The following is a 26,401-nucleotide window of genomic DNA, read 5'->3' as shown; positions in this document are numbered from 1 at the left end:
TTTTTTCACACATGCCTTCACTGGCTTTGTTACCAGCTTATGTAAGTTTATACTGTATACCTTATTGAACAAACTGGGGAGTGTTCCCTATTTTTCTATTCTCTGCAAGAGTTTGTAACAGATTTTTTTTTCATAGAAATTGGATAGCACATTTTTTTAATGAAAATTCCGAACTTCTGATTCAATTCCTTTTATGGCTTTCCAATTATTACTATTTTAGTTCTTGAATCAATCTTGGTTTTATAAACTTCTGATTTTAAATTTTCATATATATTGTGATAAAGCTGTTTATCTTTTTAACCACTGCTGCCTATATATCTATATACTTTTTTGTCCTAACATTAACACTGTTATAATGAATAAACGTAATGACATCAAAATACAACTGACTGTCCTCACATCATCCCTTTAACCATTTTTCAATGTGAGTATTCTTCTCCTGTCCCTGTATGACAATTCTAACAAGCCCACTTGAATAATGGATAGTTCTAGCTAACTTGAAGTTGCGAACACAATCTAATAATGTGCATACAGTCTTAGTACTAATTAAAATTCTTAACTAGATTGACTAACAAAAATGTCACAGAGACTGGTTTAGGCAGTGGGATAGAGGGTCTTGATTACCCTCTCTTTTTTGCCTACCCAGCTAACTAACTGGGGCTTTACTCTCATAAGATGGGGCATAGGAAGGAAGAATGCAATAAGTGCAGGAGCTGTCTTACCTGAATTGGTCCAACATTAAACTGCCTTCCACATTTCTGGCCCTGAAGGATGATTCAGCCTGCCTCTTGGAAGATGTTTTCTGAATGCTTTAGATGTTTTCTCATTTCTTCACTCTTTCTCATGTACTTTCACTCTGTTTCTGGTTTCACAATAACAAGAAATTTGTCCATTTTATTCATTGCTTCAAAAGACACCTTGGAACTTCTTTGAGTATCCTACTTTTTTTCCCTCTCTCCAAATGAGTTAATGTATGTAAAGTACTTAGAACACTACCTGACTGTACATATGCCATACAAGCAATGCCTCTTACATCCAATTAGGAAATGAACCATGCGAGGGTCTACTTTGTTCAATTCTATGTTCTCAGTGCACAGGACATTTTCTGGCCCAATAAAATACAACAAATGTCCCTGCTTCTCTTTCATGCTTTCCTCTTTTTTCTGTTCTTTCTCTCACTTCTTAGAATTTAGTTCATGAAGTTTCATTCTTTTTTCATCCCAAAATAGAAAAGCATTTAAATCCATAAACTTCTGCGAATGCATAGATTTTGCTGCATTATAGTTTTATAAGGCATGTTTTCTTTCTTTTCTGTGTACAGTTCAGTTCCTATTATTACATTTCACAAAGATGATGTTTATTAGTGAATCTTTAAATTTCCAGAGTGGGAAGATATTTTTATCCTGTTACAGATTTATAATCTAATTGTGTTGTGGTGAGAGAACATACTAATACATTTTCTTCAGTATGTTGAAACTTGCTTTAGGCTATGCTAGGTACATGATTTTCTTTTACCTCTTCCAGGTGTGTTAGAGAAGAGTATGCACTCCCTACTCATTGAGTGCAAAGTTGCATACATGTCCACTTTGTTTTTAAACTTTTGTTCTCAGGACCTCTGTACATTCTTCAAAATATATGGAGGACTCTAGAAGCTTTTTTTTAAAAAATGAGAGTTGTATCTAACAATACTTTAAAAAGTAGAAATTCTGAGACATTTAAAACTAAGTAATGTCACAAAATTAACTATAAAACCATTGCATACTATCACGAAATAACAATTAAAAATTTTTGACTTCTATTCCTAGATTCTTTTTTAACCTCTTTTATTTTACACAAAGCAATCTAAAAGTGAATGGTATTTTTCTCGATTTATTTTCTCTCAATAGCACTAAATAAGATCTGCAGGCCAGAGCAACAGTATGACCTGGGAACTTGTGAGAAGTGCAAACGCATGCCCACTAGCTCAGATTCTGTAAGGAGTGGTCGTAAACTGTTTTATCACGTTTTCAGTAACTGAGTACAACTTGAGATGCACTGTTTAACACTGTATAATGATCATCTTTCCTTTAAAAACTTATTGCTTTATTTTTATTTATAAACCCTACTGTTAGGGTATAGATACCAAAAAGTACACAAACTTTAAAAGCATAGTTCAATGCATTTTCATAAAGTGAACACATCTATGGGACCAGCACTCAGATAAAAAAAAAACCAAGCCTTACCTGCACCCCTGACTTTTGACACTATTAATTAATTTGCCTGTTTTTGAGTTTATGCACATAAAATCATACACCTTTCTTTGTTTTCTTGTTTCTTTTGCTTAACACTTTGTTCATGATATGCACCCATGCAGTTATCTATGCAAAAGTACATTATCATTGCTGTATAGTATTCTGCTATAGGAGTACAGCACAACTTATCCATTCTATTGGTAGACATTTGTTTCGTTTTCTACAATTACAAACAGATCTACTATAGACATTCTTGCACATGCCTTTTAGTGAGGGTGGGTATGCATAATATACAAGGTATATATAATATGCAGTTCATGTGAAAGGTTTTTTTTAAAAAAACACTGTTCCATTCAATACAGAACCTTTCCAGGGAAATTGCTCAAACATTGTACCATTAGCCAAAACTGAATGACTGAAAATGGAGATGGGCAAGAGGGAGGGAGATAATTCTATGGCAGAGAGAAACCCTGAGAAGTGGAGTGGTATTACGGAAAGAACACCAGCTCTGGAGCTGAGACCTTGTTTCCCATAGCAACTCCGTCATGTCTAGCTAATAAGCAAATTACCTTCTTTGAGCCCCTGGATCCTCATCTGTCTTTCCTACTTCGAGAACTTTTGGAGAAGTAAATATTTATGGATATTAAAACTTCTAGAACAAACGAGTATGCTCAACTAAAAAAATGTATTTGAATCTGCTGTACGCCGTCACTGCATACTATGCTGCATGTTCATAGAGGGGAGGAAGTCTAGGGCTTGCTCTCAGATTGTAATCTTTCCATCGTTAGGAACAGCAATGTTTTGTGAGATTTTTGCCTGTTGGGATTTTGAACGTAAGGTGAACCAGCTGACATCATAAGCCACTTTTTTTTTTTTCATAACAAAGGTTCAGTAATTGATTTACTCTAAATTCTCCGGTATTTTACGTCCTATAAAGAGTTCATCTAAGTCAGATGTAGTGGCTGCTGTAGGAAGCAACCTATAAAACTATAAAGTTTTTTATAAACCAATGTTGGTTCGTACGGGGAAAAAAAAGATAGCAATGTAGTAATTTTGCTTTTTCCAAAAACATTCGGAAAAATATCCTATGATCAACTTCCCTTTCTCAGGTTTCAATAGAAAGAGTTTTTTAAAAGGGACTCCTTTGGTTGGAATAAACGCATTAATGGAGCTTACTACTAGAACAGACCTCCCGTGTTAGGAACAGGTTCAAATAGACTCCAACTGACTGTGGAAAAACACGTGGCGCGTCACGCGGCCCTGCAGCCGCCCATCCTTCCCCCACCGCGGCCACCCACCTCTCTCCAGGAATTTTAGCGCTCACGCATGCAAGCACCAAGTGAAAGCTCTGCAGAATTCAACCCAGAGCTGCGGGGTGGGGGGTTATCTGACAGTTTTCTCTGAATTTACCGGGGACGGTATTCAACTTCCCAGAGAAGCCCCCAACCCATCCACACCGCTCCGCCCATGGGAAGGCGGCCGCAGGCCGGGTTCCCACGCTCCGCGACGCAGCCCAGAGCGCGGCGGCCGGGAAGAGGCGACTGCGCAGGCGCCCCAGGCCCGCGCATGCTCAGCGCCGGAGACCCGCGAGGCCCTGGAAGGGAACAGAGGCGGCCTGCCCCGCCCCCGCTGTCCGCGCCGCGTCTCTTTTCCGCACCCCGAGAGCCTCGCTTCCCTTTCCGGGAGCGCAGGCGGCGGCCGCTGGTGACTCCTCCAGGCAGAGCCGGGTCCGCATTCTCCGGCGACGATCATGGCAGCCGGGAGACGCGGGGCCAGCCTGCGGCTCTGCGCCACGGGTAAGGGCCCAGGCCTGGGTGGGGACAGGCCGTGGGGTCCGCCGAGGTGTCCCGCCCCTGCCGGGCCCTCCTCACCGAGCGGACGCCCTAGGGTCCCTGCGCGGGGCATCAGGGCCGGGCCGGGGAAATGCGTCCTCCTCCCTGATTCTCCGCTGAGGGTGGCAGGAAGTTCCAGTTGCTGTGGTCCCACTGACAGGCGTCAGGGACGCCACCTACCCAACTTGGCGACGTTTTTGGTTTTAGGTTCCGAGTCTTGTCACTTTCACTTCCTCCCTCCACGGCCCCCTGGGCTTAAGAGGAATGGCCAAGCAACCGTTCAGTGCGAGGCACCATGTAATAACTGTACAATAAGTCACTGTTTGTATTAGGTGTATCTCAATTTTGTTTCTATCTATAAATTTGGTGAAATAAAGCTAATAGTATTTTGAATGGCATTTGGAGTTGCTACTGAGGGATCATTGCTGCTACAGAAAAAGGAGGAATTAGAACGGTTTCTATCTCTACTCTAAAATGGTAAAAAGGAAAATGGGATGAGAGTAAAAATATGTTGTAAAAGAACCTCTGTCTTAGATTTACTCTCCTCCATAGAACTTGCCTGATACAATGTAATTGCATGCAGAATAAATATGTATTAGATAGAAGAACTACATATATCTTTGCATCATTTGTGCTCTGGAACAGATCATGATGGATTTTATGTTAGGTTATAAAAAATCAAAAACACTTTATGGATGACTAAGCATATAGTACAAGCCGAATGATAAGTCAGCATTTATTGTATACATTTTGTCTTTTTCTTTTTTTTTCAGTTTTTTTACTTGATATGGCTTTCTGTAAAGTATTTGTAGAAGATTTAGATGAATCGTGAGTATATATATTTTAAACAGTACTTCAATTTCTTCTAACTCTGGTGTTACCTATTTGCATGGATCTAATCTTTTAACAATAGAAACAGTACATGACCAATGCTTATACAACACTCATTTTGTTTTGGAAGTTGTCCTAAGGCCTATATATGTACAAAAAGGGGTAATGCTCCAAGTGTTTTCTAATAGTTCCATATTCTGTTCCATTATTTTTCTTCGTGTTTGTAATGTTTTTCTGCTCATATCACTACTGAGCAGGTGCTGTAATTCAATAGCCATATTATACATTTATCTTTATAGTACCATAACATTAATTGACCACAAAGACTTGCCTATGGTAGGTGAGGAGTCCTGCTCTAGACCAGAATCCTGTGTGTGATCCTTCAGGCCTGGCTGTAGGCAACAACAAGGCTTTTCCTGGCAGGCGTCCAGGGGGAAGCTGTCCTCCCCACACCAGACGTGGAGCACAGCCAGTTCAGTGCTATCTCTGGGGAGAGTTGTAGCCATAGACTCAGCCCCCCTTGGCCAGCCATGCTCATAAGCACATCTACATACCTAGCCAGTTGCCTGTTCCAGAGGCCTCCTTACTGGGGGCCTCGCCTAAAGCAGTTTTTAGGCACCTCTGCTGAGATCTCCTTGTCTAGGGGTTCAGCTGAAACCCTTTTCCCCACCCGGACTCAGAACCTTTCTGCACTTGTCCGTTTCCCACTCCCTTCCCTTGCATACGGGTCTGTAAGGCAGCAGAAGCTGTTGCTCAGTGCTCCGCTGCATGAGATGAATTTCCTCGTCTCTGCTGCATCTACCTGACTCTTGCCTGCTGCTGCTCCACTGGGAGAAATGACCCTGAGGAGCTGGTGCCTTTTTTTTTTTTGACTCTTGGCTTGCACTGTCACAGTAAGTGAATAAAGCCTTGATTGTTTTCTATTTGGCTTGTTGTCCTAACTAACCACCTCTACATGACAGAACTGGTACAGCAGCAAAGTGGTCAGGTACGTACAGTGTGGTTCTTGAGGAGTAAGAAGCCTGGGGGTCTGCAGAGCACTTCCCTGGCTGTGCTAGTGGGCACTGGCGAGGGCTAGGCATTATCTAGGGACTTTTTGATTCTGAGGAGAACTGTCATTATAGTGAGGTAATCTTGTAAAATTTAGTGGTGTTTTGAGGAGTGTGTCACAGACCCTTAGAATGCCATAAAGGGTGACTTTGAGGAGGAAGAGGATAAGCATGCATAGACACCCAGACCCTCGCCTCCCTCAGCTGGGTGCTAGAGGCTGTAGCAGTCCTGCAAGCCACACTGGTGATCCCTTGGGTGTACAGCAAGGAATTAGGAACAGTGGATAAAGAGACTGTTAACAGGCTCAGATGGTGGGGTTGCCCTAATGCTCCTGCTTGTTACCAGACCTGGTTAAGCCTCACAAAGTCAGTTCCATTGGTGTGTGACCTTAAATAACAAATTTCCAGACCTTTGACAAGGTGTTAGGTTAAGACCTCTTGTCCCCAGGGTTAGTTGGAGTACCTATGCCAGGGTCAGAGTTCATTGGGGACGTGGGGAGAATGGCTTTTCTTGGGCCTTTTGGATATCAGTGCACCGGTGAGTGTGATTCCTATGGCCCCTGCTACCAGGAGGAAGAGGATAATCCAGTGCTCTTTAGTCTTGATGTAAAGACCAGTTCCAGTAAGTACCCTTGCCCAGGCCTGGTTCAGGGTGAGTATTTATAAGCCCCAACTGCTGAAAGCATATTGGTGTAGATGTACATCTATGTGTACACCCGCTCACCTTTTTCCCCAGGCCCCAGTGGGAATTGCTGCAATTAAGGCCATCTTAGTGGAGCATGTGGAAGACCTCACTGGAGCATGTGAACCCATGTGGCTACCAGTTCCTAGTGCCACTGCCTCCCAAAAACAGTAATCGGCTGCCTGGCGAGTAAACAACTGCTCTGACTGCTAGGCTGAAGCAAGACAAAATGCTCTGTGAGACAGTTTCTCCATCAGGAGCCTGTCCAGCCTGTGAATAAGGCCTTGGGTTCCAGGAGACTTGCCCTTGGTTATAGGTGCCTCAATGCCATAGTGCTGCTCTTGACACTGGTGATAACTGGCATCACGAAGAGGCTACTGTGGGGAGCTTGGTTGGAAGCAACTGACATCACAAATGCCTTCTCCAGCATCCCTCTGGGCTGATCAGCACTGATCAGGATCGACTTCCTTCACATGGAGTGAATTCTGGCACACCTTTAATGTCCTCCTACAAAGGCTTCCTAAACTCCCCGCCTGTCCACTATCAGTAGGTCTGGAAAAAGTCTGCTCCTAGACAGAATGCTGGCTTTCCATGTTGATGACAGCCTCCTGGAGGCCTAAGTGAGGGCGCTGCCCTGCAAGGACTGGACACCATCATGACTCACAAGTGGCAACCCAGCTGGGCCGTTAACACAGACAAGGGTCAAGGACCTAGTACCCAACTGAAATTCCTGGGCATGATCTGGGAAGTGGTATCACATCTCATTTCAGAGGAGGTCCAAACTTTTGGACCTTTCTGACCCCAAAAATAAAAAACGAGGCTCAGGGACTGGTGGGCCTATTCGGCTACTGATGCTGTAACGTAAGCTACGTGAGGATCTTGATGGTACCCCTCTACCAGGCTACCGGAAAGGCTGCTGCCCTACTAATCCACATCTATCATTTTGAATTACATGTCTCAGCAACCTCTCAGTTCACTGCCCGGAGCTTATGGCAGAAGGACAATGCCATAGGCTAGCATGGACCCATAAGCTCCCCAAGTTGCCTGAAAGGTACATGCCCTTTGAAAGACAATTACTCCCTTTGGGGGACCAGTGCTGTAGTCAGTTCACAAGCAAAAAATACAGTCATATAGGTGAATAACAGCAGCTCTGAATCTCTCGTGAAGTGTAAATGGCTCTTACAGGAGCCCAGTTGGAGTCTTGTAACTCCGTGGAAAGATCTCAGAGGGCCCCTCCACCTTCCAGGAATAACACCCAAGGGGCCACTGCCTCGTCTGGCCCCTTCTGGACCACCCATGGACCTGCCTCCCTGTTAGCGACTCCTGGTTTACTTGTGTTGGGGTGGATTTGAGTGTGGCTACCATCCAACCTGAGAGAGACCTGTCCTTTACCGAACCTGGTAAAGGACCCTTGCACAATGGCAGTTTCATGCAGTGTGAAAGACTGAGATTATCTGCCCCACTGTTCCCCCATCTTCCACTCTTTGCTCTAGCCTGGCAAATAAATCCTGCAGTATTTTCGTTGTGTTGGGCAGTCGGTCATGGCTTGGCCATTTGGTTGTGTGGCATATAAAACAGGACCTCCTATGGAGGTGAGACTTGGATAAAGATCATTTCTGCTCTTAATAACTGTTTTGATGCCTATGTGGATGTTCATCAGAAAGGCCCCTATGCTGACAGGGGGAAACATAACCAATGAGCATATTATACTTACTAGGTAAACTGGAAGCTAAATTGTTCTTCACCCCACAGCAAGCAGATGAGCAGCTAATTGTTTCCTGGGTCCATAAGAGGATGGCCTGTAGAAATTCAGACATCGTCCGAGATTGGGCTGGCATGCACAGGCCACCTCTGTTGTGAGAAGACACCACTACAGCATGAGAAAGCTCCAGCTTGTCAGCCCCTGGTCAGGGCTGGCAGTGCTGTGCAGCATCAGACTGCTTTAAGTCAGTGGGCCAGGGCCCCTCAGCCCATCCTTAGTGCCCTGCTGGAACCTGATTGCAGTCAGCACTGTCTTTGGGTTTGGCCTGGCTTTCCCATGCTTTCCACTGACTCTGGCCACACTCTCCAGACCCTGCAAGACCATATTTTTTCCTGTTCAGGTTCCCTAGTAATGGCCCTGGATTTGCATCCCGTGCTATACCTCCGTGTCACCCCTGGTCCGCAGGATGGTTGAGCATCTGAATAAACAATCAAAGGATAGGCCTAGTCAGATAATGGCAGGGGGCGGGATTGCCCCAGCCTGGACTGCACATTCAGGCGAGCAGTGGCGGGACTCGGCAGCAGCTCCTCAGTTGGCTCCTGCATGTTTGACCAGGTCATCTGCCCCCTTCAGCTGTATGCCCGTTTACAATTATCAACTCTTGGGTCTCCTTCGGGGACCCTGTAAGGGATTTGCATACCCCTCAACTCCCCTAGAGATGTAGATGGGATATGAAGAAGGCTATTAAACTTCAAGGAGTGGGAGGCAGTACCTCCTCCTCATGCCACTGCCTCAAGCATAATGACCATCAGAGGTGTCTAGTTCAACAATTTGCTTGGGGCAGCTGTGCCAGTTTACCTTGGTAGCCCCATGGGATAGTTATCAGCATATAAAAGAGAACTTTTACCGAACTGAAAGGAACAAAGCTAGAAGATTTGGGTTCACCAGCTTGGGGGGTCGATTAAGGGTGTTCTCCTTCCCATGTTGCAGGACAGAGCGTCAGTGCCACAGCTGACAGATGTGGGCATCTTTGGACCTGAGATCAGAATAGGGTGTACGTTCTCTTTGCCTTAACTATAGGTTTAAGAATCTTCTCCATAGAGCACTTTTATCATTCATCCAGTATAGATTAAACATGATCACTGTTCAAGGCACTAGGAGATGCAGCAAATATAGCTGATTAGCATATTTATGGTTGGATATGTAAGTAACTTCAGAATGTGTGGAAATTGATGATCATACAGAGGACAGAGATAATATGGAGAGAGTGTTCCTAGCTGTGAGGAATTTAGGAAGGCATTATGGAGTAAGCGATGCTTTCAGTTGGACAGAATTTGAACATGAAAGAGTAGAAAGTCAAGTGAACATTGTGAACTTAGCTGTGATAAACAGTTTGATTGGAAATCAGAGGGTGCTTACATTTGAGGGGAAGAAAAGTTGAGCCAGGTAAGTGTAGCAGTTTGTACTTTTTTGGTAGGTGGCCGGAGGGGCCTAGAAGGTGTCAAATACAAGTAACAAAATCAGAACTGTGTTTTAGGAAAATTTTTTGCAGGTGTGGTGTCAGGTTGCCCTAAAGCACCCCCAGGTTTGGTGATTGACTAGGAGCAGTCACAGGACTCAGCCTACCTTTGAGGTCACAGCTGTGATTTATGGCAGTGAAAGGACAGAAAGCAAGATCGTCAAAGGGAAAAGGCACATTGGCGTGAATTCCAGCGGCAATCAGGACAGGTTTTCAGGAGTCCTCTCCCAGTAGGGTCACATCGGACATGCTCCATTCCTCCATCAGGAATTCTGACCATTTGTGTGAAATGTTATTTATCAAGGAAGCTCATTAAAGACTCAGTAGTCAAGGATTTTTATTGGGGGTTTGTCATGTAATCACCCCTCTTCTAGTGTGTACCAAAATTTCACACTCCCTTTTTATGATGAAAGTAGCTGTTCATCAAAAACCACCTTGTTTGCACAGTGTAGGAACAATGAGCCACCCTTATCAGGAAGTGGGAACCTGCCTGAAATTCTAGTTCCCAGATGTCAGCGGAGGGCCGATCTCGCAAGCAGACCTTTGTGAGAATAGCAGCCTCTGCTCCTTTGTTGACTGCGATGCACAGGTGCAAGCGCAGCAGAGTGGCTAAGAGCGGACGCATGCATCTGTGTTTCTCTCAAGTCCCACCTTAATTTTTTTTATTCTTTACTCCTAATTACTTTAACAGTTCTCTACTTCTGTTAAGGTGTTTAATGGATAAGATTTACAGGTCACTGAGTAAAAATTTTAAAAATTTATTGAAAGAATTTGTTCTATGCTCCTATATTTATCAACTTATTATTCCCACCTGTACAATTGTAAAGTAGAAACAAACATATAGTCAAAGATTTATTTTCTTATTTTTGTTTTTAAGGTTTAAAGACAATCGAAAAGATGATATATGGCTTGTGGATGTGAGTATATAAATTTTTTGTACTGATTAACTGCCCCTACCTTTTAAGTATTATTTTCTAATCTCCTCCACACAAATATGGTAATACAGTTGACCCTTAAACAACATAGTTTGAACTGCACAGGTCCATTTATATGTGGATTTTTTTTCAATAAATATACTGGAAAGTCTTTTGGAGATTTGCAACAATTTGAAAAGTATTTTTTCTAGCTTTATTGTAAGAATACAGTATATAATACATATAACATACAAAATATGTGTCAATTGACTATTCATGTTATCAGTAAGGCTTCCAGTCAACAGTAGGCTATTAGTAATTAAGTTTTGGGGAGTGAAAAGTTATAATGCAGATTTTCGACTGCCCAGGGTTCAGTGCCCCACACCCCTACTGTGTTCAAGTGTCAGCTGCCATGTAGTTAGTACCTATGTGTATTACTTAATTTTTCTCAGGTAGTACTATTTGGGTTTTTGTATTTAAATGAACCTCAGAACCTTAACTTTCCTTGCAAGAGAACCTGTTTTAATGAAATTTTGATGAGGTTTCCTTGTGGATTATGTCTCAGAGAGATTATGGTGTGATTTTATTACAGAATGTATTGTTTTCTCATATTGTCCAAGAGATTGAATATGTCAATAGCAATTGACAATCAAAATCATATTTTCATCTTAATAGGGAACAAAATCAAATTTTCATTTTCATTCCTTGCTTTCAAGTTTGAAGTGTTTTTAAGTCTTGGGATTCCTTTTAACATGTCCTTTAACATGGTAAAAAAGAAGCATGGCACCAAAAGAGATGGAGGAAGAATAGCCCAGTTGACAATTACTGAAGCCTGGCAAGGGGGCACGAGGGCCCACTGTTTAATTCTTTCTCTCTCCTTTTGTGTATGCTTGAACATTTCCATACAACAGTGTTAAAAAATAGATAAATCTTATTTCACGAAAGTACAACAATCAGTTTGTTAAACCCTTTAACTAGAGGAATGGAAGTACTGTCCCGCCGTCTGGTGCTTCTGCAGGAGGGGGAAGAACTGTGGTTTTAGATTAATTAACCTGACTTGTCCCTGTGCCAGACCAACCATCTAATGACCTCCCGTGTCTTACCAATGGTCAGGTTTGGGGCACCTCTTGTGATTTTCGTATTACAATTTTTGTATTGTAACTTACTATGATTTTCTGTTTTTTATAATAGAAACAGATTGATGTTCATCATTAACAATGAAAGAATGTGTGTATTTGGTGATTTCGTTTTATGTATAACAGATGCTCAACTTTGAAACAAAGACTTTTTATTGTAAATTATGTATCTATTTTAAGTAGGTATCAATAGTCATTTTAAATGAAGTAGTATCTGTGGAGTATATACTAGGAGTTTATCTAAGCTTATGTGTGTGTGTTTTATCTCTTATTATGTAACCATTTAAAAAAAAATTAGACATTGTTGACCGAAACAGGTTATTATCATCAGAGCCTTTGGTCAAAGAAATACTTAAAAAATTTGATAGCCACAATATTTTAGTGCCTGTCTTTTTTTTTTTTTTAATAAGTTTTATGCACCATGGTGTGGCCATTGTAAAAAACTGGAACCAATTTGGAATGAAGTTGCTGTTGAGATGAAAAGCATTGGCTCTCCAGTCAAAGTTGGAAAGATGGACGCCACTTCCTATTCTAGTAAGCAATTACTCAGTTTACTGTTTTACTGTTCCAATAATAAAAATGTTTTAATTGCATGATTGTATTCAAGGTAGGATGAAGAAACATTCTTATTTTTTTGTTATGTAAAATTCAAGTTATTTTAATAATACAAGACTGTATATAGTTCATGAGTTAAGTGAATTAGTCATTGAATGTGTAATATGCAGAATATGGTAATCTTATGCCTAACGTAGATGTATAAGCCCTTGTTACTACTTTGAATCTACTTGAGATAATCAGTTTACCTGAGGCATCTAAGAAATTCGAGTGTTGCTCTGTGAATTAAGAATGAGTCTTTTGTCTGAGTAGCCTAAGATGGCATGGTAGAGGACTAAATGGGAGCTTGAAAGGTGAGGTGAGTGTGGATAAATACAGGTGAGGATCAGGAATATATTCACATTAGAGCGTATATTAAAGCACAGCCTTAGAGGTGAAAATGAGCTTAATAAGTGCACAGACAGTAGAACGTCTTAAAGCAGAAGTTGGTACACTACAGCCCATGGGTGAAATCTGGGCCACTGCCCGTTTTTGTAAATAGAACTCTACTGGACACGCCACACACATTTGTTTACTATTATCTGTGGCTGTTTCTGTGTTCCAGTGGCAGAATTGAGTAATTCTAACAAAGACTATACGCCCCAAAGCCTAAATATTTATTATCTGAACTTTTAAAGAAAATGTTTATTCATGCCTGTCTTAAAGGATTTGGGAAGAGAAATTAGGTTTACCGAAGTATGTGGTATCATAGACAGGTGGAAAGAGCGTGGCGTTGGAAAGCAGAGCTGGATTCGCATCCTGGCTCTGCTGCTGCCTTTGCAGTGTAGCATGGGGAAAGTTTCTTAACATCTCTGAGCTTTGTCCATGTTGGTGAAGATTTATTGCCAAGTGCCTTTTATTGGTTACTTTCAAGATTTGAGTGAAGTAGCACATGTCCAGTCCCTTGTGGTATAAATATAGATTCTCTTTCCCTTTAATCAATGAGGAAAATGGAAAGATGTAATGCATATTTCTTTTTAGGAAATCAGGATTATATGCAGGATACAACTTTGAAACAAGACAGACCTGTGCTTTAATTCCAACTCTGCCATGTCCTACTCTTGTGACTTTGGGGAAGTGTTTTTTAGTTTCCGTATCTATAAATGGGAGAGTGGTAATCCTCAGGATTGCATTAATGTTTCATATTCAAAATACTTAGTGCAGTAGCTAGCACATCTAAGATGCTAAGGGATAAGACTAGATTTTAAGGGTCTCCCAAGTCAGACAGAGTGTTTGGATTTTATCAGTTGTCAACTAATAGGTAATACACATTTTGAGAAGTCAAATGACTTGATAAAAATGTTTCTGGAAGCAACATATAGGATGGAAAAGAAGAGCAGTTGGAGACAAGATCATCTAATTTGACTCTTGTATGCATCTTGATGTAGAATGCTGTTCGAGGATGAAATCACAGATGTGATAGACCAGCTCTGTGGTAGAGAGAAGAACCATCAAAAACAAAAGTATAGGATTCTTAGCATAGTTCCTGGACTACACCACTACTGATTATGTGGAAAAAAGAATGATTACCTTAATTGTGTGTGTTTCATGTTAGCAACTATTTTGAATTTATGTTATTTTGCTTTATTAAAGTTTGGGCACAGGGAACTACTGTGCAGGTGAGGTGTGAGATGTTAGAGCGGGAATTACTGAGTCACACATGAGTGTTTGAGACTTTGAAGGAGAAGAGAGCAGTTGGCACGAGAGAGAATAACATGCTTGAATAGTTACTGAAATAAGCTTTTAACAATGTTTAAGAAATTATTCCTTTCAGCTGTTGCTCATGAAAGTGTTCTTGTGTCTGGAATATATGTTGCTATATATGTTGATTAAACATGCTACACATACATTCATTCATATTCATTCACTCAGATTTGCTAACTACTGTTTGTCAAGCTCTGTACCAGTCTCTAGAGATTAAAGAAATACGGAAACAAATGCTTCTCATTTTCGAAATGCGTATAGTCTAATAGAGGAATAAAGATGAACAAGCCACCAGGTGCAATAAAGTCTTAAAACATGGCCAATTCTTGTGATCATTTGAGTCATTCAATGGAGTAATACAGTAAAAAAAAAAAATGCATAAAGAAATGTGGAAGTATAAAGAAAAATAGTCAATGAGAAAAACAATACCTGTAAATCAGTAAAAATCTTACCAATGAATTACTCTTGTGATGCTACAGTGATAATAGTTTACATTAACTCAAATTATTTTTTATAGTGTATGATTCATTATTATTCAGTATGTATTATATGTCCCTGTGTGCCACTGTTTATTCAGTGGCATTGTGATCAGGGAAAAAACAGCTAAGACTTTGTTCCTGAGTGGTTTAGAGAACAAAGTGTTTTAAGTGCTGTGATCAAAAAACAATGTTCTTACAGTTCTTAAGACTTCAATTACAGTTTGTAACTTTTTAAGTACTCTATAGTGGGACTTATTTAATTTGATATAAACCATTAAAAGGTTAAGTTTTTGCCTCTGATATATGATTGGTATAGATTTTATCTCTTGTTCATTAAGCATTGTGTTATACATTTTGTTGAATTAATAGGACAACCCCCCTCCACTCTGTCAAAGATGCATAGCACATATTTCAAGCAAAGCATCCAGCTTTGGGGAAAGAAAAGGGGAACAGGTATTTACTTTACCCTTTGGATGTGAAATACTAAACGTCTCCCTTTCTCAACCTGATCCTCAACCTGCAAGTGATGCTCACTTGTAAATCCTTGTAACTATTTAATTATACACACATAGTTTATTGAAAAGTCATCCTTTTGTCAAAAAGTTGGAGAGTCCAAATTCATTCAGCAGATACTTAATGAGTTCTTACCGTATGCCAGGCACATTCTAGGCATTGGTGATATGTCAGTGAGCAAAACAGACCAACTTCTACTCTCATGGAGTTTATATTCCTGTGGGGAGAGACAGTAACCAGTAAGCCTAAGTAAATTGTCAGGTGTTAGATTGCATTTGATGTCCATGATGGATGCACTTTCCACATTGTTATAAAATCGAGGAGGTTTTTGTGTGCTGTGGAGAGAAAGAATTATTTTCCTAGTATTAAATAAAATTATTCAGAACCTACTGTCTAGAGATTACAAATAGATTTTTGGCATATAATTCTTAAAGGTTCCTTAAATACTTCAAGGAACTCTAATACAGGCATTTTAATAGAACATGGAATCAAACAGGTAAAGGAATGAATTTTTAAAGCTGTCGGTCCAGATGAGTCTGTGTCTAACTATAGAGTCATGCGGGGTTGGCTGTTTGGTAGGCGCTCTTTCATGCCCATTGGTCACTTCTCAGCATTTAGTCTGCAGCCTGCCTGCAGTAGGATTACCTGGGTGCTCAGTATAAATCCAGATTCCAAAGACCCACTCCTGCCCAACCAAACAAAAATCTTTGAGGCTGGGCCCCAAGAATCTGTGTTTTGGCATGATTTAAGGTGGCTCTGCTGTATGCTGAAGTTGGAGAACCTCAGAGTGAGGGTATCATCTTCCCCTTCATCTGTTCACATGCTGAGATGCCTTTGTGTCGTGACACACGGCAGTTACACTTGTCATGGTGGACATTTAGTATATGTATCATTGATGAATCACTAAGGTGTTTATCTGAAACCAATGTAATACTGTATATAAACTATATTTCAGTTAAAAGCAACTTAAAAATAAATCACAAATCCAATAAAAAATTAGGTGTTATTTTCATGGATAGGTAGTTATTAATAGGATTGTGTTGTGGGGTGGGATAGACTTATCCAGTGACCAAGTGTAGGAAATCTCTTACAGTATTTGAAGGTAGCTTATTTTTCAACCTGTAATTGCAGAGATTGGAAGTAAATGCCATCACAGTCCAACCATTTCTGTGTATAGAATTATTGAACTAGAGAAATTTGAATTGCTATTTATCTTGCCCTGTGTATTTAGAATTGTACCAAAAACTTCTTGACACATGGTTTTAACTAATACTATAATCAATATAAAAATGTTGCATAATGTCTAATGTGAATTCAGGTATGTAATTTTACCTTTTTTGTACATTTCCCTTCAAAAATGAGTACTCAAATTGTTTCTTACCCAGAAATTAAAATATGTTATGATGCTACCTATAGTGGTATATTGATTTCTATTATGAAATCACTGAAATTCTATTTATTCCTCAGTGTAAGTGTGACATCATTTTATGATAAAGATCATGTCTTACCTCTCTGAGATGTATAAACTTCCAACAGCATTTAGCCAAAACATTCTTACTCTGATTTCCTTTTCACAGATCATATTTGTAAATTAGTTTTACCTTCCTAGGTTATAAGATCATTTGGTCAATGACTGTATTTCAGGGTTGCTCAGCTTCAGCAGTATTCTCATTTTGGGTCAGATAATTCTTTGTTTGGGGGGTTCCTGTGCACTGTAGGACGTTTAGCAGCATGCCTGATGAGGACGTTTAGCAGCATGCCTGGTGACCCACTAGACACCATTAGCACCCTTCTCCACCCACCCCCCAAGTTACGGCAACCAAAATTGCCTCCACGTGTTGCTCAGTGTCTCCTGGAAGGCAGAACTGCCCACAGACCACCACTATATTTATTCCCTTTCCATGTTAGATACTTAGAGACAGTCAATAAATACTAAGAAAAAAAAAATTGTAGTTTTAGCTAAAAAGGACTTCAGATTAAGTCTTAACTCCTCACTTCTATCCTCCCTGCCATTGTTTAGATGAAGTAGCAGAAGGTAATTAGAGGTGAAATGACTAATTTTACACCAAAGTTAGAGGCAACACTGGGCCCAGAATCCAAGGTCACAGCATGATTCACATCCACGCCTGTCTCGACCATCAAGCTGTTATCATTCAAGCAGAAATCAGAAATTAAATAGAGGGTTTCATGTTTAATCTCATTTATGAGTATTTAAAATTACAAAATTTCAGGAGAAGTTATTCATGTTACAAATGGGTTCTTCAATTTGTGAAGCAATTGATCTATTTTCTAAACAAACGATTCTTTTCTAGTAAGAAAAAATTTAAACTTGGATTTGATTTTCAGTCTCAGCCCTGCTATCTAATGTTTGCTCTCAAACAAGTTACCAAATCTTCCCATGTATTAATATTTAAAAAATAAATTAGCAATCTTCTGCCCCCTCACAAAACTGTATATTGAGTTGTAGTTGAAGATATATTAAAGCCAGTTATAAGATATTCTACATGTACTAGTTCTTATTAAAATATCTGTACATTAATTTGTCAGCAAATAATTAATAATGAGATCAGGATTAAGAATAGAAAGGAAATAAACCAAACATTTGAGGGTATCTATATGCCAGAATCTCTTAGGTTCTTTCCCACATGTTTTCTCATTTTAAAATCCACCCATAGCCCTACAAGATGAGTGGTATTCTCAGGAGGGAAAGCAGGATCGGAGAAGGAACTTATGTAGAACTGCCTAGATGGTAAATGGAGAAGCCAGTATCCTAACCTGGTCATTGCATGCCTGTAACCCATGTTTTGTGTGTGTGTTTTCATATTTTACAACCATTTTCTTCTAGGGAAATCTAAGTTTGAAGTTTCAGGAGTCATTGTCAATTGAAATTAGACAGCAATAAAGGTTAATGCTCAAGGAGCCAGGGACTCTAGAGTGGGTGGTATTCTACATCTCCAACTTAACAGATGTGAAAACTGAGGTCAAGGAAATGTAGTGATGGGGTTAAATGTGGAGCTGGGATTTTCTCTCTGAAGCCTATTATGAGAACCATAACATCAGGCTGTAAATTACCCCATTGTATTTTCCCATTGATTGCATAGTTCATTTTCTTTGAGTTGTTTTACAATAAATTACATAAAGAGTTGTAACAGGATATGCCCCCCCACCTCCAGTCAATTACATTAGTCTTACACTTTGGCAGTTTTAATGAGTTTTAGTTGAAAGTAATAAGGGCTTGTATTTTTCTTCCTCCTTAATTTGAGGGGAGGGGGCATTAAGAACCTACTTTATTCATATAATCTCCCCCAAATCATTTTTGTGTTTCTACTCAGAAGTAGTTTCTTTACACCCAACTGTGGTAAGAAAATACCCTAGAAATAAGGAAAATTAACAAAGGGAGAGCTCATATGAGTAAACACAGTATACTCTGCATATACTAGTATAGTTGTGTAAATATGTTGTATATTGTCTAATAACTGGGAATATTTAATTTCTTTTCCTGTCCTAGTTGTCTTGAATCTGTAATGTAATGTAAAGTAATGTAGTATTAATTTGCTACCGTGATTCTCTACCTCCTCAGTCCTAATTTTATATTGTTTTCATTTTTGTTTCTTCTTTCCATCAAAAATATACCACCATAGCAACTATATCTCACTTTAACTAACATGAGGATTTCAGAATAATCTTTGAGATAATTGGAGTTATTCTAGGTTTAAGGAGAAACTTTTGAAACAAGTAGATAAAGTTACTTTTACATCATATATTGACTGCAGAAATTAGTTTTGCAAATATGATTTATATTTTTAAAATTAAAATTAATGCATTCCTTTTATCCTCAGAAAACACTAAAGGATAGAGATGGGCTTGTGCTTTTTTTTTAAGAGTAATTGAGACCTAGAAGAAATACTTGTCCTAGAAAATGAAATCAAATGAGAAGTGACACTTTAACTATAGATATATATATTTTATAAAATACAATTATAAAATATATATATTATAACATATATTTTAACAATAGTATCTTTTAAAATAAGTACTTTAGAGATAAGATTTTAACTTTTTTTGCCATTTATTTATTTTGTCATAGCGGTTTGTGCAGGCCATAGGTTAGATTATTAAGTAATAGCTTTGTACAAGAATGTCATGTTTTTTCTTTTTGTGTGTTTATATTCCTTTCTTAAGACTTAAGAACAATGTATCTATATGGGTTCATATAACTCTCTATATTTTTTTAAGTAAAAGGCTCATTTATTACCTAGTTTCTCATTTAAAAAAATTTAGAATTATTTATTCTTTTTCTTATCAAGGCATTGCTTCAGAGTTTGGAGTTCGAGGTTATCCAACAATTAAGCTGTAAGTTGAGTGTTGTATGTTTATATGTGTATTTTTATTAGTTCACTCTACTTACGTCTTATCAGTATTAATTTCTAGTAGCTTCCTTGGAGGCTTAAAAATTTGGGTTCAGCAGTTCTTTGTAGGTGATCAAAGGAGAGGGGCTGTATCTTTATGTTTTTCTTTGTATTTAAGTAATGCGGTGTTCATGGCTAATCCCCTAACCTATTTTGAGTGCTTACTGTGTGGCAGGCACTGTGTAGAACAAGGTGTACATGTGTGCATTAAAAAAGGTCTTTTACTCTTGTGGAGATCAAGTGTGCAGTTTGCTTTATCATGTGAATTATGTCTCCTAATGAATTTTACATTTCTACAATTAAATACTTACTAAAGATGAAATAAATACAGAGAATCATTGACGGGTGTTAATTCTAATCAATATGTTTTGATGCAGTCTAATGTAGAGGGCTTAAGTTGGGAGAAATTGTGTGATAATTCTAAAGGATTTATTACATAATTATATAGTATAATCATGAATTTATTGAATTTTCTCATGAGCTCTATCCTTATTTTGATAATATGGGAGTTTAGAAATTATTTTTAAATTTATTTTTGTAACAAACTAAGTTTTTATTTCAGTATTTGAAAATCTCAAACTTCACAGTTTCACTAATTCTAGTTAAATTTTATTTCTTGGGTTTTGTGCTGAACTCCCTCCTTCCTGCACTTTTAAAAAAATTTTGCTAAGTTCTTTTACTTTCTTGTGTTAAGTAAATTATCCTTTCTATTCTTTCTGTTTAAATATAAATGTTCTATTTTGCTTTGACAATTTTTTTTATCATCTCAGTTAGTTGGACACAGAATTCATTGGCAGATTTTTGGAAAATTACCTAACTTTATAGAAGTGTTCTGTTCACTGTTTTACTCTGTAAGTTTGGAGTATCTATCAAGTAACTATTATGTTGTATTGCTTAAAATTCATTTTATCTGTACCAAAATACTTTCAATTCCCTGTCCTTTTACTCACCTTGTAATAGAAAGTGAAAATTATAGTGCTTTGACAAACTGTTTAATGTGTAGGTTATTCATTTTTCAGAAGGTATAGACACAATGCAGCTATCAAACAGAGAGTAAAATATTTTCATGAAATTTTAATAAAACACAGCCTTTTTCTTTATATTTTTGAGTTGTTGGTCCCCTGAAGACAGTTGTCTATTGTATTTTACAGTTATGCTACTTTTAAAACTCCTGCATTTACTGTTTCACATACTGTAATTTTATGTTACAAAAGAGTGATTAGCACTAAGTACTGTAGCAGTTGTAATAATCCAGGCTTTTGCCTTTTTTTTTTTTTTTTAAGATTAAAGGGGGACTTGGCATATAATTATAGAGGACCACGAACTAAAGATGATATTATTGAGTTTGCTCACAGAGTATCTGGGTAAGTTCTTACTAGGAAAGGCCTTTTTTATGATATTAATACCTGAAAACAAAATGTATTTTGAAAGACCATACTGAATGCACATTTTTTAAGGACTTAACCTGAATAAAATTTGTCTGTTTATTATAGGATTATATAGCAAAGAGAACCTTGAAAGGGAAAAAAGGGACCATGATTTCTATTTTATACTCACTGATTTCACATTTAAACTCATTGCATGTGAAGGTTTTTTTCTCCCTTTGGATTTGTAATACATTTTCAGAATTTAATTACTTCTAACAACTTTGTGAAAACTTAATTTTTACTTTATTTTATTATAATTTTGCTTCTGTACTGCGTGGCTCACATTGGCTGGCTTTTCTTTCGGAGTTTTAAAGAAACCTCCACAGTCTAGTTGTCCTGCATAGACTTGGGCTCCAGTCCCTAGCCTGTGATACTGGAAAATGCCTTGCAGATATAGCTAAAATACTTTTCCTGATGCTGCTTTATGCCAACTGTGTGGTATTGGTGCACATTTTACTTAGAATATGATACAGTTAGAACCCAGAGATTTGTTTGAGCTACAAATATCTGAGGTTTTACTGATAAGGAAAGAAAAGCTTGCATAAGCATTTCCTGGTGGCTTGAATGTGGTGATTTTATTTTTTTAATCTACACCCTTCTGGGATATAAAGAAAGTTGTTGCTTGTAATTATTTAATGTGATTATGTGGAACTTCTTGAAGAGAACATTAATCAAGATAAGTTAGCCTATACAGACATACCTTGTTTTGTTGTGCTTTATTGCACTTTGCAGATAACTTTTTTTTTACAAATCGGACGTTTATGGTAATCCAGCACTGAGCAAGTCTATCAGCATTATTTTTCCAACAGCAGTTGCCCACTTCATATCTCTCTGTGTCACATTTTGGTAATTGCCACAATAATTCAGACTTTTTCATTATACATGTGTCATGGTCACTTGTGATCAGCGAGTATGGTTTATTGAAAGCTCAGATGACAGCATTTTTCAGCAAGAAAGTCTTTTTTAATTGAGGTATGTATGTTGTTTTCTTAGACATAATGACATTGCACATTTAATAGACTACAGTATAGTGTAAGTGTAATTTTTTAAATATGTTTTAAAAATTCACTTATTTCCTCCACTTAGTTGAAGTGTAAACATAACTTTTATATGCACTGGGAAACCAAAATATTCATTTGACTCACCTTGTTGCAACATTTGCTTTATTGCAATAGTCTGCGACCACACCTGCAGTATAACCATGGTATACCTGTATTGACTTCCAAAGTATAGGCACTCTTTTAGAAGTTTGGCAGGACATAGTATAGGATAGCTTTACATAGCTGTAAGTCTTTTGCAGTATTGAGATGGATTTGGTGGGTGTCATGATACCATCTGGCTTAAATTATTTGAGAAAAGGCACAGCATTAAGGGTAATCTTTACATATTAAAGTTTTCAAAGCTTAATATAATTTTCACTGTATTTTCTTATTGATTACATATTTCATTTTTTGTTTGTTTTGTGAATAAATAAATTTTGAGATAACTTTGTATGAGGGGATTGTAGTGGGATATCCTTTATTCCTCCATGATTTAGATTAGTCTGGGTTTTGGCAATTTTTAATGAGTTTTAATTTAAGCTTAAGGGTTTCTTCTGATGTAACTAAGGGTGACTGTGTTGCAAATGAAATTTCAGGAGTCAGTTCTGGAGTTGCATCACTTACCAGTTAATTACTAAAGTATTAAAATAGAGGCTAGAGTGATGCAATGCATCTAAAAAATTGTGCATGTTGAAAATATGTTTGCCTTTGCAAAATATTTTTTGTTCTTTTTGCAAATTTGGTGCAGGAAAAATCTGATAGACCACACTTAAAAGAAGCCTTTCCCTTTTTTTTTTTTTTAAATACTATTTTGTAAGTGATGTGTTTTATAATAATCTTTTATGTAATTCATTTCTCAGTCCATTTGGCTTGCAAATATGCTGGTATAGTAAAACTCTTTCTAGAGTTTTGTTTTTTCTTTATGAGGTTCTTAGGTACTATACAACTTTCCATTTTATTTTTTTCCTGAAAAGAATAACATGAAACAGATTTTAACCTCTTGGGTATTTTAAAACTGTATAGCATTTAAATGGACAGAGTAAGACAAACATTCTTAACATAGTATTATAAATAACTGGGAAGGTATCTCACAGTATGTTTGTGTGAAATTGTGAAAGAAAAAAATAATTCTCATGCGGATTGTTTTGCTGGTAGCTGAGGACTCTAAATGGATTATAGTTCTGTGTTTGCCTATCAAAATATTGGCTGAGGTGCTGCTCTCTAAAGGGACATAACTGAAACTTATTTTTAAAGCTATAGATTAAATTGTGGATACTATGTTTTTATATGGGTGTAAGAGTGGTCATGGGCTATAGTTTTATTAGATTTATGTGGATTAGGTGATACACTTAAAATGCAGTTAATATAACATTAAAATTTTATAACTTTAGACACAATAGGCTATCATATAAATAGGAGTAAACTGTGTACTATCTTTAATTCAAATGCAAGCTTGTTTTGTTTTCAAACAGAGCTCTCATTCGGCCACTTCCAAGTCAGCAAATGTTTGAACATGTGCAGAAGAGACATCGTGTGTTTTTCGTTTATGTAGGTGGAGAGTCACCTTTAAAGGTATCAGATGACTTTATTTTTTAATCTACAAATGAAGATGTATTATAATTTAGTTTTTTATATCGCCAAAACCACCAAAACCTCAAAAGTGCTTTACTGTTATTGGAAATACCTTAGTATTACTAAGTATTTTATAATAAAAATACTTTTTTATATAATGTTTACCTTCATGAAACAAATAAAAAGCAAATAAATAATTGCCTGTCTTAATATTTCTCCTATTATTGATGTAGTTATTTAAATTTTGTATTGCTTTTTAGCATTTTGGCTCTTTGAGATGGCAGAATGCAGTTTGAGTGTAACTTTAAAAGCAAAAATCATTGTTCTAGGATTATTTTATATGTGTGTATACACACACATCTCTTCCTCTAATCATCAAATTGAATTAATAGATATGAATTGAGCTTCTATTTAGTGAACTTTATTTGGAGGAGTATAGAAGCACTTAGTTTAATTGTCTTTTGCCTTAGAAACATGTATTTCATTTGCTTATATCCCACATTATATTTTCGCATCAAGAGGATGTGAGATGGTGATGCTACTTAGCAGTGAGTGTTCAATGAGGGATGAATTTTGATCTTAATGCTTAAAAGTCGCATTTTTTTCTATTTATATCTTCACAGGAGAAATATATAGATGCAGCTTCAGAATTAATTGTATATACATATTTCTTTTCTGCCTCAGAAGAAGTGGTTCCTGAGGTAATATTTAAAACTGGATTTTAATGGCTTAATTTCCGTTGAGGTGTACTTAGTTTGGTCTGAAACATCATTTCGCAGTATTTTGTGTGTATGCATTTCCTTTTGGCTGGGAAGGGATGACAGGGTGGAAGAAGAGCCACACCTGGCATCAGATTCGCAATCAGTGGGCCCCGAGGTCCCAAGCTACTATTCTGGAATGTCTTAAGGTACCGTAAGATGATGGAAAGGCCTAGAACCAGAACTGTTCATACATTTTTGTCCCCTAAGTCCAGCGGATCATGGTTTAGTATTAGAGATGAGAATTCTAATCCATCTTCACAGATGGGCCCTCATATGTGAAGTCTTCCAGACAGCTTCACTTGGAGTGCGTGAGAGATTTGCTGCATTCTGGGGCCTGACACCATCTTGGACTTTGTATAACCATGGGATGTCTTAGATCAAAATCCATATGACCTTAATCATCTGGGTGGGCACAAACAGCATCTGCTACCAGGACATACTTTTTGGTTATTAGGTATTATTATTATTATTATTATTATTATTATTATTATTAGCCTTCTCAACTAGTTTCTTTAATTATTCTTTATTCCTGCAAATAGAAGTATTTGTCATCCTTTTTACTTCTGAGTAAGTGGTTGCAAAAGTCTGCTGGGGGAATAGTACTACTTCAGAATAATATGAGGATTTTTACTTCCACAGAGAATTCTCAAAGAACAAAAGCCCATGATTTTATGTTCTCCCTATATTTTGAATTTTAATGTTTGGTGATGCAGAGAGCTTCCTTAGCTTTAAATTAGTATTTATGAAAATGCCAGTAAGTGTAATAAGGGGATATACAGATGAATTGAGGCAATTTTTTGACTTCGGGATACTTAAAGATGGATGGAGAAAATTGGCATGTAGACAAATAGTTGTAATGTAAGATAGTGAATTTAAAGGTACACAAGGAAAGAGGAATATGTCAAAGTAGATGGCTGCAAGGTTTCAGCTATTTAGTAATATTATAGTAAGTCTGTCTCAGGGATATCCCTCAGAGAGAGAAATGCTGAATGGTAAAAAGTACTTTGTAAGCACCTTTGTGAAAGATATATTACCTAAGATATGCCTCCTTACCCCACACCCCCCCAGCCCCTTTTTAATCTTCTCAGGACAGCTGTCTTTATTTTTATTGTTATTTTTATTTTATTAGTCAATTATTGGCTTATTTGTTGTTAAATATTTCAGTCTTACCATGCTCATGTAATAAGTCTATGTAGTTTACCCAAATTATATCTCTTTTGCTCTGATGTTGATTTCTCTACTATAATTTTGCTATTTTTAAATAATTACAACACAGGTATAAGCAGGTACCTTCTGAATGAATCCATTATTATTAATTACCATGATAAATTCCATTTATAAAGCATTTTACATTTTAAACCTGCTCCCACATATGTTAACAATCTGATTCTCCTAACTCCCTGGTTAGGTGAGGACTCGGTGTTCTTACTTTACAAAGGAGGATGCCGACTCCCAGGTAAAGCAATGGGGTCGCTGTCAGCCTGGGAGTATTGGGGAAGGACTGGACCTACCTTCTGATGATTCTTAGTCCCTGCTCTTCTCAGAGTGCCTCTCATTTCTACTTCCTGAGATATCATTAGGTCTATCAACTGTGAGACTATTCATGGTTTTCACCACAGCAGACGGAGCACTGTGCCAGGGGAGGTGTGAAGAGATGTCAGGCCTGTCCTCGTGTGAGCTTGGGATTGACCTCACACTTGTTAACTGCTTGTAACGGTGTTATTGTTAATTTTTTTCTAATATCTTTGAAATCATAGCCAACAGGTGAAATATTTTTAGTGATAAGTTATTTACACTTCTCATTTTTGCAGTATGTGACACTGAAGGAAATGCCCGCTGTGGTTGTTTTCAAAGATGAAACTTACTTTGTTTATGATGGTAAGTTCCAGAATTTTTAATCATATAAACATTTTAAAATCAAAATGCTGTGTCTATTACAGGACTTAGGTATTGAAGGAAGATGTAGTAAATGCAGCCACTGATTAACTTAGTTGAATGAGTGACGG

General features: G+C 37.9%; 2 protein-coding genes across 8 annotated transcripts in view; one reads left to right on the top strand and one right to left on the bottom strand.

The window, feature by feature from the left end:
- Positions 1 to 3,661, bottom strand: part of CCDC102B (coiled-coil domain containing 102B) — a 289,345-nt gene extending 285,684 nt beyond the window's left edge. For all 4 annotated transcript variants that reach the window (XM_057504260.1, XM_057504255.1, XM_057504256.1 and 1 more), the window contains exons 1-2: positions 3,530 to 3,661; positions 723 to 862 (exon numbers count right to left, since the gene is read on the bottom strand). In XM_057504260.1, coding sequence (XP_057360243.1) covers positions 723 to 739 — 17 coding nt within the window. In that variant the 5' untranslated portion in view covers positions 740 to 862; positions 3,530 to 3,661. The remainder of the gene's footprint in view (positions 1 to 722; positions 863 to 3,529) is intronic.
- A 176-nt stretch (positions 3,662 to 3,837) lies between these two features.
- The window catches only part of TMX3 (thioredoxin related transmembrane protein 3), a 38,972-nt gene continuing 16,408 nt past the window's right edge, over positions 3,838 to 26,401 (top strand). For 2 of the 4 annotated variants that reach the window (XR_005022952.2, XM_036876754.2), the window contains exons 1-9: positions 3,838 to 4,027; positions 4,837 to 4,891; positions 10,724 to 10,763; positions 12,307 to 12,430; positions 19,494 to 19,539; positions 20,879 to 20,959; positions 23,535 to 23,634; positions 24,258 to 24,335; positions 26,207 to 26,273. Coding sequence is in view for 3 of the 4 variants with exons in the window: in XM_036876754.2 (XP_036732649.2) it covers positions 3,982 to 4,027; positions 4,837 to 4,891; positions 10,724 to 10,763; positions 12,307 to 12,430; positions 19,494 to 19,539; positions 20,879 to 20,959; positions 23,535 to 23,634; positions 24,258 to 24,335; positions 26,207 to 26,273 (637 nt within the window). In the remaining variant the exon portion in view is untranslated. Of the gene's footprint in view, positions 4,028 to 4,615; positions 4,729 to 4,836; positions 4,892 to 10,723; positions 10,764 to 12,306; positions 12,431 to 19,493; positions 19,540 to 20,878; positions 20,960 to 23,534; positions 23,635 to 24,257; positions 24,336 to 26,206; positions 26,274 to 26,401 lie in introns of those variants that run through there. The other 2 variants (XM_057504261.1, XM_057504262.1) reach the window with 2 other exon arrangements.

Source organism: Manis pentadactyla, chromosome 6 (assembly GCF_030020395.1).
Source record: "Manis pentadactyla isolate mManPen7 chromosome 6, mManPen7.hap1, whole genome shotgun sequence".
Classification (NCBI taxonomy): domain Eukaryota; kingdom Metazoa; phylum Chordata; class Mammalia; order Pholidota; family Manidae; genus Manis; species Manis pentadactyla.
The sequence above is the reverse complement of the archived record's forward strand: the minus strand, read 5'-3'. Positions and strand labels throughout refer to the sequence as shown.